Raw genomic sequence first — 14,256 nt, 5'->3', positions numbered from 1 at the left:
AGAGCAACAAGTGCTCTTAACTGCTGAGTCATCTCTCCAGCCCCCCAAAAGTCATATTAATTAAAATATAATGCTCACGGGGAAATTTAGCTTTGTATGGTTAAAGAATTAAAATTAGTTTTGTTGAAAGGGTCAAAAAAGTGTGGTACTTGTTACATTTCTGTTGCCATATATCCACTCTTTATCACATCTCTTTGGATTCAGTAATATCATCCTACCCTTAGTTCTTTGTGTTTCATCCCGAGTAGACTCCAAAAGTCCATTTTCTTTCCTATTTTGTTGTGCTTCAGAGGAACCGAGAGCGTGAAGCCAGGTGCGCAGTTGAGTGTCCTGGTGTGAATGAGGCTGCTTCTCAAGTGTTGTCCCTGTCCCTCTCTCCCCAGAATCCAGATTATCTTCAGTATTCTATCAGTACACCTCTCTGCAGTGCCAACTCAGTGCTGCATAAAGAAGATGAAGAGAAAATGATGGACACTGTATAACTCACTTAAGACTGCTGAGGCCAAGGACTATTTTGTTACAAGAAAGGAAGAGCTTGGCTATTTTCTTGACACTTTTATGGGTGCTGCACTTTATTTTTGTTCGGTTTTTGATGGGAGGGCAAAGAGTACTGAAATGTTTTGCAACTTTTTTTTATGTGCTGCTAGGGTTTTTTGTTGTTTCGTTTTGTTTCTGAAGGGAGGAGTGGTACCATGTGTTGCAGGAAGTCAAACTGGACTCTCCCCCACCCCTCAGTTACTAAATTTGCCTTTAACTGTTCTTAATTTTGAATCAAAGTATGAAAATCTGCACAATGCAATGTTTACAAGGCTGGCCGACTGAGGAGGCATCTGCTACATGGTCTTTTTACCGTGGATGTATACATGTCCTACTTCATGGAAAGAATTAAAGATACAAATGTGCTTATGTCCCACCGCAAAGTTCAGCTGTCACATCTGGTGTTCATCACATTAAAAGCAATAAATTAGTAGTGGTAACCTACTTTACTACTAAGTAAACTGGATGGCACAAATTATTGTTTTAAGGTAATATTTACGTTTGTATTTTCGGCACCACCAGTTAACTCCTTGACTATAAATTTGGTATTAAAAACATGACATTTACCCCTCAAGTAGTCCAAAACTGTTCAGAAGTTGACTTTATCCTGATGACTGTTTAAATATTAAGGAGTGTAGCATGTGTAAAAAGCGATACAGTTTTCTGTTTTTCCAACAAGATGAACTGCAAGCTTACTCTGATTTCTTTACTTGACATAGTCTGGGACCTCTCAGGGAGTAAGTTTTAAAAGAATAATAAGGGCCTGTAAGAACAAACAGGAAGAGTAAGGTCATTGTTAAATCACCGTTATTGTGTGTTTCCGTCTGGTGAAGCCTTGAGAAATGTTGTAGTGCTAAGCTGCCTCGAGCTGCCAACCATGTCTAAGAACTTGATAACAGTCACCCTCAGTGGTGAGGATGGGTTTCACTCCATCTGTTACTAGCTTCTAGCTCAGTAGTTACAAGATGCTTCTGAGCTTTACTTCTTCCTATGTAAGTCACTGCAGATCCACCAGGATATTTGATGATTCTTTTTATTTAGAATTAGATGACAGTGCCAATTATGATATCCTTATTATTTGAGGATTAATCTTCGGACTTACAGGAGCATTAGCTTTGATTATTTTTGAGTGTAATCTTTGGCTCAGTACCCACTTCAATTCGTAGCAAATATTTGGAAAGTGGGTACCTGGGGTTGGGACTATAGGTCTCAGTTTGAGTAAGAAAATCATGTTCAGCGGCCTGCATGGGTCAGAGCTGTGACCTCGGCTTCATCTGTCTTCTGTCAGCCAAGGGGGCTGAAGTAGGTGATGGGTACCCAGTACTTGTGGAAATGGACTGGAATCATTGAATCATACTCCTGTAATGTCACAATCTTCCTGGTTCCCAGAATAAAAGTCTTTTTGTGCTTTTGATATATATATACTCTATAATAAAATGTTTGACTAATTTATAAGGTAGTGCTCACTGGCTTGTAGTTCTTTTTAATCAGTGGCCTAGTCATGGAAGGTTTTTTTGGTTTTGTTGTATTTTTTTCCTCTCTTTTCTTCTTGTCTGGAGCATGCTCTTGGTTTTCCTCTTCCTGTCAGATGGACAGACTAGAAGAGAATGATCCCGCACTCCCTCACAGAAGTGGACTGGACTGACCAGTTCCCACTCCAGTTCATTCTGCCCACAGCCTGTCTGCTTTTCTGTGCTCAGCCAAGTGGTTGTGACTTTCATTTTGCCTTCTATAATTTAAAGTCTTAAGGGCCAAAAACTGGTGACAAAAAAAGCAGTAACAAAGTGAGTATATAATTAAAGTTTATTTTGGTTTCGTTTCCTGAGACAAAAATTAAGAAAAAAACCTGTTCTTTGACATTTGACTAGAATCTTTTCCCAAAGGAAGTGTTCTGTGTTTCAGTGTGTAAAAGTGTGATTGATTTGTTTCGGGGAGCCACTAATGGATGTCATAATTTGCACTTAAGGATGGTAACTTACTCATTGCCAGGACTTTAGTATTAAGACAGTATATTGGGCTAGGTGTGATAGCACACTCCTTTAATCCCAGCACTTGGGAGGCAAAGGGAGGTGATCTCTGAGTTTGAGGCCAGTCTGGTCTACAGAGACAGTTCCAGGACAGCTACGTATAGAAGCCCTGTCTCAATCAAAACAAAATGACACAGTATATTAGAGTCCTTTTATTTCCTTTATTTTGAAAATGTCCTTAGTATTGAGGGCTGGCTGTCCCCTGCCAAAATAAATTTCCTCTCTTGTTTTCTTAAGAAGTAGTGAAGAATAGTAATACTTAGCAAATAGATAACTCATATTTCTGGTTAGAAAATTTGTCCCTAGTCTATGAGAAGTTCAAACTAGTGAAAATATTTGACATCAAAATATTCAACAAAGACTGCTGTTTTACTTGGTAAATCTCATGTGTTGTTTAATAAAATATTTTCTTTTTTTAATGAACTCGCTGGGGACTTAAGATTCAGCTCAGTTGGTAGAGGTCTTGCTTAGGATGCACAAAGCACTGACTATATCCCAGGTACCACATAAACTAGGCACGGTGGCACATACCTGTGGCCCACATCCTGGGGAGGTGGAGACAGGAGGGCTCATGCTTTTCCTCAGCTGCATAGCAAGATCAAGGCAGCCTTGTGGCTCCATGAGACTGTCTTAGAAGGAGAGAAACAAAGTTGTAACTCCATTTACCCTGTGAACTGTCTTTCCATTGATGGTAATGAAGAAAGTACTGCTTAGAATTCCTGCTCTGCGAGTCTCTGAATGATACCGACTGTGGTTCTTCCATCATTTCTGCACCAGGAGCTTATAATATCCTATAATTTCTCTTCAGAAATATTAGGTTTTATTCAGACAAGCATTCATATTATTTTTAAAGTGAATAAGGGCTGTTGATATGGCTCACTTGAATAAAGGTGTTTGCTGCCAATCCCGACAACCTGCATCCAGTATCTGGGACCTAAATGGCGGAAAGAGAACTAAACTAACTTTAAGGTTCAGCAGACCCTCATACATGCACAAGAGAACACACACACATAGTTTAAATGTTTTTATTTTTAATTAAAAATTGTTTTCAATTTTTAAATGAATTAACATGCTTCCCCAAAGAGCACACACATCTCTGTTACTAAGTGGTTTTCATTACAGTGTAGAAATGTAGGCAAAGTGATTCTCAAGTTAATCCTGGGGTATTTTCAGAGAAAAAAGTCAGTTTACTATTCTCAGAGTTAGTCACATTTCAGTTCTTAAACTGATGTGGTACAAAGGTGGTACTTGTCTGGATTGGGGTTGGGTTTCCCATTTCCATTTTCAGCATACCACCGTTCATATTTTAGCAAGAAGACCCTTAGAGCCTGCAGCCTTCAGTTCCCACCTGTGGGGGAATGTTTGTCCTGTTTCATAGCCTGTCCAAGAAGCTGATTCAGCTGGTATTCGTTTGCTCAGTGTCAGTTAATGGGGAAAGTATAAAGATGAATAAGTGTTGGCTATGGATTGCTTACCATCACTAACAGGTGAAAATGTTTTCAGAGGCCTTCCTTGAAGAACTAGACCTTTTCTAAAGGTAGAAAATGACTTTAAAATCCCTCTAGCTTTCATTTGGTTGCTCATGTTACCTTCAGACACTTGGGGAAATATGAAGCTGCTGGGCCAATCTACACTTGACCAGACACTCCTTGTGTGCTGTGTGTGGAAAAACTCGGGGTTTTTAGAGATCTTTCAAAGGGGGTGGGGTGGCTAGAGAGAGGAGTCGCTGGTTAAGAGCACTTAATGCTTTTGCGGAGGGCCAGAGTTTACTTCCAACACCCATGTCTGGTGTTCACGAGCTCCTGTAACTCCAGTGCCAGGAGACCTGATGCCCTCTTGTAGCCTCTGCAGGCACCTACATACATGTGCACATGCACACTAAAAATGGAACCTTTTTTAAAAAATTGCAGGGGAATGCTACAGATTCAGAAACCTTACTGGCTTTTACCAGTGCTTTTTGAGCCCAGCTAGACTATTTTAATTATTTAAAAAAAAAAAATGAATCCTAACTTCCAGAATGAAAATCTTTAGTTGCAAGCTATTAATGCAGGGATTTTGTCGAAGACATGCTCCCGTCCAGGGCATTCAACTCCATGAATATTCCATGTGACACAAAAATAAAAGCTCTTGCACTGGTCATGACACATTTGCTTTTCAGCAGGATATATTCAGTAATGGTACTTTTTAAAAAAATTTTTATATGTATGGGTATTTGCCTGTGTATGTCTGTGCAATGTGTGTGTGCATGGTGCCCGTGGAGGCCAGAAGAGGGCATTGGATTCCCTAGAACTAGAGTTACAGATGGTTATAAGTTGCCATGTGGGTGCTGGGAGTCAAACCCAGGTCCTCTTGTAGAGCAGCCAGTGCACCTAACTGCTGAGCCATCTGTCCAGCCCCAGCAGTGATATCCTTTATCAGTGTCTGACATCAACCTATCCAACAGAAAACAGGTCCCTTTTGTCTGTTTTAATAGAAAAGCCATACACCATTCCCAAGTGGATGTATATACAATATCTTGGTTGTTCTGGTCACAGGAAAAAAATGTCACTTCATGTTCTCCAATCCTCTAACCTCCTCCACATCTCCAGTGTCATGAAAGTCAGTGTGAATACATCAGTACAGCAGGAGAGAAAGAATGTCATAAGATGCTTTGTGGGAAGACCTGTTTATTAGAAAGGTACTGTTTGAAGACCATTTATTAGAAAGAAGCCAGTGAGAAGCCACGGCAGAAAACAGGAAGGGGTTGGGGGCCTGTGACGGGACGACAGCCACAGTGCTGACATCACCACATGTAACAGAACCCACCGATCAGTCCTAAGTGTAGGTAGTTCACAACATTGTTAGAAAGCAGTTATCAACATTCAGATAAGGCGTTAAGAAACATCGACAAAGGACAAGATGTTCATTGGAATCCTAATTGAAGGCCTAGTCCATAAAGATCAATGGTGAAATTTAGATTGCTCCCCCACTCCCAGATATATAAGAACCACTTGCTGGCATTTGTACCCCAAGTGTCTGAAATAAAATAGGCCAAAATTTCAGAGGCTTGTACAAGGGCTTGATTCTTTGATTTAGCACCAAGTAAAATAAAGAGTACATCTTCCTGGAAGGTAGAGTTGTTTTTTCTTCCACTTCTCATATTTTCTCACTTTGGGCCACAGTATCTAAGGACATGTCCTTACTCCACTAAGGAAGTGACTGGAGTTTTAAAATGCTTTCACAGGCTTCGTTTAGTGGTACATACCTGTAATTTAAGCACTAAGGAGGTTGAAACAGGATCATGAACATGAAGCCAGGTTGGACTACATTTGAAGCAACCAACTAAAGGCTGGGGCCAGGAGTGGTGATCCACACCTTTAATCCCAGCACTTGGGAGGCAGAGGCAGATGGATCTCCTGTGAGTTTGAAGCCAGCCTTGTCTGTGTTGTTCCAGGACAGCCAGAACTACATAAGATCCTGTCACAAAAAAACAAAACCAAAAGGCTAAGGCTGGAGATGGAGCACAGTGATAGGGTGCTTGCCCAGCACACCAGTTGGATCCACAGTGCTGTGGGTGGAAGAGGAGGCTGCTTAGATGGTACAAGAAAAGTCGTTCCCTTTGAAGTAGGGTGGCAACTGGTGGCACACAGTGATCCCAGCACTTGAGAGGCTGAGACAAGAGGGTCTTGAAATCAAGGACTCTGATAGAGATATAAATGTCCCTGAGGGAACTCAGTTCCAGTGCTTTTTAACCCAGCCTGCAAATTCCTTTTGTTACTACACCTGTTGACTAGTTGGCAGGCCTTTCCATCAAGGGGCTGTCCCCAGCATACCCCATCTACTTCAGTGGCAAACTACCTGGGGTGTTCTCTTACCCTCCGGTTTTCTTTTTACTACCGCTTGCCCATCAAGGCAGACTGTCCATTTGTGTGAGGGAGAGAAACTGACAGGTAGGCCCTAAAACCTAGTCCTCAGCCTGAGTGACGGGTGAGAACCTAGAACTAGTCCACTGTCGTTTGCCAGTGTTCCTCCCAGAACTTGGTTAACAGAAATCATATCCCGCAGTACATGCATGTTTGGAAAAGAAAACAAGCCAGACCAAAGTCACGTGCTCTTAAGTGCCAGTGGCTGCATTTCTCATAGCAGATTGAAAACTAGTAAATGGAGGACATGGCATGGTGGCCTTGCTTTCCCTGAAACGGGAGCAGTGAGTTTGCATCTGGCAACATCTGTAAATAAAGCCAGTTGCTTTCTTTTTAGAATCTATAGACAGTCTCCCCAAATACCGCATCCATTGGGCTAGAAGGGCATTGGCTTATGCAAAGGCCTTTAATGAGATATTTATCTGCCTCAAGTAATATGTAATTTTTTGAACTTTTCCAGGAAAACGTGAAAATGTGATCCACCACTTTAACTGAACAGAGGAGTAGACGATTACCAGTTCTTTTTCATGGTGCTCTGATTTTTTTTAAGTTTCAACATCTCTGATGTTTTCCAATTGCACATCCACAGAAAAAAACTAGATTAGACATCCGAGGTTATTTTAACAGATCAGCCTTAGTGTCTGACTCATTTGGCACGTCCTTAGTAACATCCAGAAGAAAGCCATTAGGAAGAAGTCTTAATTTTCAGAGAAGTCTTAGGAAAAGAGCTTCGAAAAACAAAGACGAGGTGAGGCGGCCCTGCTAATTACTCCCTCCTCAGGGAGTGACAGAGGCTTTCTGGGTAGTTTCTGGAACCTTCGTCTGTAGGAAAGAGTATACATGGGGCCAGATCTTGTTGGTTTCCGTTCCAGAGAATGTTTCCAACACCCCTTTTTTCCTACAGATGAAAAACAAAATAAATAGGTAGATAGGTAAATAGATAGATTACACAGGTCTGGGTGTGCCTAATGTGCTTTTTCAAAGGGATTTGTAAAGTTCATGTGAGTTTAGAAGTTCTGTGAGTTTAGGTCTCTGATCTGGGGGAAGGAACTTGGCTAGACACAGGAAAATCTAGATTCTAGTTTGTGCTTTGTCTCTGGCACAGGAAAGGGATCTTTAAAAGGATGTCAGCTGTCAAACTGAGCCTGTGCTGCCGGCCAAGCCTATACTAACGCTTCATATCTTGTCAAAAGCCCAGGTGCTCCTACTTACAGGTACATTTGCCTTCTGGGAAGGGACTCAGCCTCAATCCCCGGGCTGGCGGCTTAGAAACAGGGCCCATCAGTCACCAGGATATCATCCCTGCCTGACTTTGTCTTCCACTGAAGTCTCTGAAAGTTTCCAGCAAGTTCCTTTCCCCGCTATTCTACTTTCCTGAATTTTCTCTTGTCAGAGTTCTCTGTTTATCCCTGCAGGTTGCTTGGCTTGTCCTGAGACAGACCGGCCATCAAAGGAGTTAGTTATTTTACTCCAGTGTTCAGTAGGAGGAAGGATGAAGTGTGGGGCTCAGAATCCTGGGGTTTGCTTCTCAAACCACACAGACTACTTTAAGGTTCTGAACTCCCCTGACCCACACACCTTTCTTGGGTGTGCACACTGGTTCGCAGGTCACCCAACTTGATTTATTACTTTCCATAGCTCTGCAGCCGTTCTCAAAAGGCTTTTGCTGGGACAAAAGGATCCCTTTATTGACAGCTCCTAACATTTGCCGTGGTTAAATAAAATAACAGCAGCTGTTTTCTGTGTGAAATTAGCTGCTACAGAGAAAAATTATGCAAAGGGAGTATTTACATAGAAGAAGCCTTAAGCTGGGCGGTGGTGGCGCATGCCTTTAATCCCAGCACTCGGGAGGCAGAGCCAGGCGGATCTCTGTGAGTTCGAGGCCAGCCTGGGCTACCAAGTGAATTCCAGGAAAAGGCATAAAGCTACACAGAGAAACCCTGTCTCGAAAAACCAAAAAAAAAAAAAAAAAAAAAGAAGCCTTTTAGCATCTAAATTCACAGGCAGGTGGAGCTTTCAGGAGAGCAAGCTTTGAACGGGAAAGCTTCTTGGAGATGACGCTTTAGTATCAGCTAGGATGCCAGGAGTGATGTCCTACCGAGGCAGAACTCTGTAGGGAACGGGCACCTGGTCCCTCCTCACATATGCATTGTAATTTCTCTGTAATGAAATGGAACCAGCTGCAAAAATGAGTCTTCCAAAGAGTAAGAACATCGCATTCTAGACAGACGAGCGTTCCCAGCTGGGAAGAATAAGGAGACTATAAGCTTGTTCAAATAACAGTACTGACTATTATGAAGTTTCTTTTTTAAGGCTATTTCCATTTTTAGGTAAGCCTGTAAGTCTGTGCATTGTATATATGGCAAGAAGCAGCAGGAGCCAGAAGCCCAGAAAAAAGAGCCCCAAGTCACTCATTTCTGTAGCTTTCCTCAACCTCCCATCTTGTGTCAGAACTAATCCTTGTAGGCATTTCCTCTACTCACAGCCTCTTAGGAGTATTATTATCTGCCCAGGCACAAGGCGTTCTCTGTTGTGAGTCCTATGGACAGCCAGGCGGACCACACTCAGTACATGAGGTGTACGTGAGACTGTTCTCACACCCTCTCTTCAACAGTAGGTGGCTGGAGCTAGTGGCCATCGATCCCACGACTTTTGCTGGGGGGAAAGGTGTCTCTTTTCTGCTGAGTTAGTGGAGCTGGCAGAAGTTGAGCTAAAGTCAGAAGACACTGCAGCCGCCTGGGCCTGAAGCCAACACAGGGAATGGAGCTGAAAGGGCTGGGTTTGGACCACACTCCTTAAGCCCCTGGACCAGCCATCTGTATTTGGACTTCTTGGTTATAGGACTAACCCCCCCACCCCCACCCCCACCCCGGTTTGCTTAAGCCAGTGTGAATGGTTTCTGATGATAAGCACAAGTTGGATCTCACTGCCCGATGCAGCTTGTTTACAGTTTTCCTCTTTATCCATACAAGGTGACTGTCTTGGAGGCCTGTAGGAACTGAGTCTAATTGTCTGCTTAGACAAGGGCCTGGCACAGTGCCAGCAGGGTCCCCAACAGTGGCTGATTCAGTAGCTGGGGACTGCTCTAAGCCTTTACAGAGGCCCTCTCACTCCCGTCCCCTAATAGTTCTAAAAGTGGGTATTTAATACTGGCTGGCTGTAAATAAGGAATCAGAAGAGAAATGCCTTGCCCAGGGTTATAGAGCCAGGCTTAGTATAAAATCACAATCTTAAAGTAATGGCTACTGTAAAAAGTGAATCGCCATATTAACTCACTTTCAAGCCTTACCCACATTTTATGAAAGAGAAACCAGACAGAGCTTAAGCGCTTATGCAAGAGGCGAAGGCCATGTTAATTAAATAGCAAGCTGGGCTTTGAACTTGGGCTTCCTGACTCTGGAGTCTATGCTCTTATTGCAACAACATGTACTGCTTTGGCCCTGAATCACTGCAGGACACAATGAAGGCAAAGCAGCCCTCATTCCTGGAAGAAGGGCTGGGTAAGGACACCACACTGCTTCTTGGCCTGAGTTGGGTACAGCTCAAGGTAGTTCTTATATTCCTTGTATGGTACAGACGTCCTTGAAGAACAGATAAAAAAACATGTGTGAGTAGGAGCTTCCAAAGACTGGTGACCACAGAATGATTCCGAGGGTTGGCTGTCATTTGAAATACTATGCTTAAGCGACCTCTCTTGGCATGCCAGGTGGGCTACTGGGCTTACTGGCCCAGCACTGGTTCCAGCCCTCCACCACATGGCAGAATGGGGGTAGAAATGAGCCCCCAAACCTTGGATGTGGACTAGCCTGTATCGACCCTCCCTAGCCCCACGGTTGAGTCTGGAGCTGGCAGTAACCCAGGCTTACAACAGTAAGTATGAGGTTTCCTGACCAGTGGCTGTTCAGTTTCATCTGAGTGATGCTCAGAGCTTTTGTTCACTGAATAAAACGTTTACTCAGCCCTTCAGGAAAGAGGAAGGGGTGGCCTTTCTGGCAAATACCAGCAACCATGCAGGAAGGACGAAACCAGGACCCAGAAGCGGACGAGACTAAGAACGGCAAACCTGAGGAAAGCTAGGAGACCGAAGCTCTGCCTTCTTTCTGGTACAGACGCCTAAAATCTCTGTTGCTTAAGCCAGCTGGAAGCGGGGCTCCTGGTAGCTGTGAAGTATGGAAACTGAAAACTGGCTGTATGAGAGACGGTGAGAAAAGTGAGAACTCACTGGTAATACTGCAGGACGGGCTCTGTCTGGGCCTCATAGGCCTTTAGTCTCTTGATCACCGTCTCTGGTTTGTCGTCCTCACGCTGAATCAGAGGTTCTCCTGTCAGGTCATCGATGCCCTGGACAGACGTTGAAGAATGTCAGCTCAGCGTGACAGTGTCATTCTAAGCAGAGAGCCTCTCTATTCCAGCACCCATCACAGAAATGTGCTCATGTTTCAGTGAACAGGATCCCAACTAAAGGCAGATGACTGCCGCTGTGAGAACCCCTAGGGCCATTTCCATAGTGCTGTAGGGTTTGGATTGGGATGCCCCGTCTGTCCCTAGGCCCAGGTCCTCGAGTGTTGGTTCCCAGGTGTGGTAGAAATTCCAACCACAAGTCCGTGTTGCAGATCCTCACTGCCTCTGCCCTTCACTCACACCCTGGCCCAGAGTAAGAAAATCAACACTTTTTGTCTGTGTCAGGTTTCTCACTGCTGTAGCCAACACCTGAGAAAACCAAGTAGAAGGAAGGAGCTGTGTATTTGGCAGATTGTTTCAGAGGGCTCAGGTCTTCTTCACAGGATGCACAAGAAGAAGGTCGGGGAAGGGACTAAGGATCATGCATAATCTGCAGAGGTACTGTCCCAGTGACCCACTTTTCCAGTTAGGCTCCACCTCAGAAACTACACCACCAGTTGGGGACCAAGCAGTCACCACATTGAGCCTATGGGGGACATTTCATAGTTAAACCATAACACTTGAGCAAGGCGCAGACCTGTTCCAAAGGAACGCACCTTTACTACCAAGCTTGAGTGGACCAGACCCATCAAGTACCCTGGCAGTGGACTTCGTCAGACAGAGGATGTCCAGGGTTACAGAACTCTGCCTGTGAGGGGAAGAGAACTCGGGGACACTCTGCTGTGTGTCAGCCCCGCTGCCGTTACTCACCACAGTCTTGGGAGGGTTGAATTCAATGTTGTACACTCGGCCACTGGCAGGATGGATCCAGCGAGCAGTAAGGCGTTGTTTAATGACCTCAAAGGGCACGTTGAGGTTTATCACTGTGTCTATCTGGTAAACTCTGTCCAGGGCTTCTGCCTGTGGAAGTGTCCTTGGAAAACCTGTATATGAGGTGGAGGGAGGGGAAGACAAAGAGAAAGGGCTAGTGTTAGGCAAACTGAACCCAGGAATGAAGCCAGGCAGGTGGACCAGAACTGTAACACAACCGTGAGCGAATTTCTTGGTGTCCTCTTGACTGTAGAGCACCCAGATATCTGGTTAAACATTCTGAGTGTGCATTCGAGGGTATTTCTGTAAAATACGGCACATCGCTCTCCTGGGGCGGTAAGCCTCAGTGAAACAGGTGGAAGCCTGTGGAGATGGGGACTTGCCTGCCATCATGCTTACCAGCCAAACTGAATTCAAGTCGGATGTGACGGCATGCTTGCCATGTCGGCACTTGGGAAGTGGGGGCAAGGGATCTGGAGTTCAAAGCCTTGGCTACATATTAGTAATGGAGTTCAAGGCCAGTCCGGGCTACATGAGACTCTGTCTTAAAAACAAACAAAAGGGGCTGGAGAGAGAGCTCAGTGGTTTAAAGCACTTGCTGCTGTTGTATAGGACCCAGGTTCAATCCCTAGCACCCATATGGCAGCTCAAAACCATCCATAACTCTAAGTCACAAGGGTTCTGATTTTACCTTCTGGCCTCCATGGGTGCCAGGCATGCACGTGGTACACATACATAACATGCAAGCGCAACACTCATAAATCTTAAATGAAACAAGTGTGAGTCACCACACTTAGATCTCTAAAACAAAACAAAAACAGAAAAAAAAACCTATAAAATAAAAAAAACAACCAAACACAACGTATCCCCATCCAGTGGCTCATACCACCTGTAACTACAGCTCCAAGGGATCTGACACCTTCTGGTCAACAACACCTCCTGCACACACACACACACACACACACACACACACACTTACAATTTTTTAAAATAAGACAGGAATGGTAGCAGCACTCAAAAGGCAGAGAGGGAGGCTGAATTCTTAATTTGAGGACAGCCTGGTCTACATAGTGAGTTCCAAGCTAACCAGAGCTACACAGTGAGAGCCTATCTTTAAAAAAATATGTATATGGAAAAGGACTTAGCAGGAGGACATCATCTTCATTCAAAATCTCAGAAGGCCGAGTTTGAAATACGACAGAAAGCAAAACAGAGGAACAAACCCTGACATATAAAACAAGTTTTACAATCTGAACATCTCTAATCCAGAAATCTAGATCCAGTGATGTCAGACGTGTCCAATTTGGGGTTTAGGGTGCTCAGGAATGCTCAGCTGGTAAAGACCACAGCTGGAAGTACAAAACTCTGAAGTAGGAAACATGTGGTCTCAGGCATTTGAAAAACGGGGTACGCAGCCAGTACAGCTAAAATAGTTTAAACAATGTGGTTCAAAAACACAGAGAAAAGCAACTAGAAATGATTATTGAGTCCCAAAATAGACACAAGTACGCTGGGGAATTTGAAATGGTATCTGATCCCAAACTTTTTACTTTACAATGTTATGACTAGGAACATTCTGTACAGGGCACAAGGAAAAGTTAAAATTTATGAAAATAATACATTTCTCAAGGGTGACAGGGGCTAAAATGCATATGCAATGATTTGTTAGTGCTAAAAACACGACTTGCTAAAGCTCAGACATGGAAAATTGGGCTTATGACTTAGAACTCATAATGGGATAAAGTAACTATTAAGGAACCCAGATCGAGGGACAATGGCCCCAAACAAAGTTAATGGCAAGAGGTTCAGCCTGGAACACTTTATGTAGCCCCAGGATGAAAGAAAATGGCAAGCATTTACTATAAAATTTATAATGAAATTATCCTGAGAGAAACAATCTGAATATCTTTAATGAGACTAATAGAGTATAATAGCTCATTCCACAGAATGCTTTCAGATGCCAACAGCCATACATTAAAGGTTTTATAGCGACCCTTTCTTTCAATTTCCCTAATGCCCATGAGAGAGATGCTGTTGTTATCTCCACTTTACAAATGAGGAAGCGGGCAGAGCAACAGCAGATGCCTTGCTGTCACTCATGAAGCTGTTAAGCAGTGGCAGTCACAGTGAACATAAGCAGTCTATGTAACCTAACACCTGCACTCGTAACCAAGGAGTTTGCACTGAAAAAAGTCTTAACAAAAATACCTCTCTATTGGCCCGATTCTTATTACAGTGTTCATACTGCTGCTCTTGTGGAGGGCCCAGGTTCGATTCCCATCACCCACGTAGCACCCACAACCATCTGTAACTCTACTTCCAGGAGCTCAGATGACCTTTTCTGGCTTCTATGGGCACCATACCATGTGGTATACATACATGCTTGCAGGCAAAGCACTCTACACAAAATTTTTAAATGTTTATCTTCAGTAACTTAGAACAAAACATCCATTGGAATAAAAGGCCTGAATAAAAATAACCTGTGACAGGAGAAGAAATGTAAGGCTATGTTTTGCAGCATCATTCCAAACAATGAAACCCTGGCTGCCACCCAAATGCTCCTCAAGTAGGGAATTAAA

The 14,256-nt window shown here is 43.7% G+C and overlaps 2 protein-coding genes across 4 annotated transcripts in view; one reads left to right on the top strand and one right to left on the bottom strand.

Annotated features, from left to right (window-relative positions):
- The window catches only part of Cdc37l1 (cell division cycle 37 like 1, HSP90 cochaperone), a 32,014-nt gene extending 30,011 nt beyond the window's left edge, over nt 1-2,003 (top strand). For 2 of the 3 annotated variants that reach the window (XM_052762028.1, XM_052762026.1), the window contains one exon: nt 291-2,003. In XM_052762028.1, coding sequence (XP_052617988.1) covers nt 291-482 — 192 coding nt within the window. In that variant the 3' untranslated portion in view covers nt 483-2,003. The remainder of the gene's footprint in view (nt 1-290) is intronic. The other variant, XM_052762027.1, reaches the window with a different exon arrangement.
- A 1,572-nt stretch (nt 2,004-3,575) lies between these two features.
- Ak3 (adenylate kinase 3) overlaps nt 3,576-14,256 on the bottom strand; it is a 29,446-nt gene continuing 18,765 nt past the window's right edge. Inside the window, exons 3-5 of the mRNA XM_052762030.1 lie at nt 11,618-11,790; nt 10,689-10,807; nt 3,576-7,364 (exon numbers count right to left, since the gene is read on the bottom strand). Of these exons, the coding sequence (XP_052617990.1) occupies nt 7,244-7,364; nt 10,689-10,807; nt 11,618-11,790 (413 nt within the window). The 3' untranslated portion in view covers nt 3,576-7,243. The remainder of the gene's footprint in view (nt 7,365-10,688; nt 10,808-11,617; nt 11,791-14,256) is intronic.

The sequence above is a fragment of the Peromyscus californicus genome, unplaced genomic scaffold, assembly GCF_007827085.1.
Source record: "Peromyscus californicus insignis strain IS unplaced genomic scaffold, ASM782708v3 Scaffold_4__1_contigs__length_199733344, whole genome shotgun sequence".
Taxonomy (NCBI): domain Eukaryota; kingdom Metazoa; phylum Chordata; class Mammalia; order Rodentia; family Cricetidae; genus Peromyscus; species Peromyscus californicus.
This window is presented reverse-complemented; position numbering and strand designations above follow the sequence as displayed.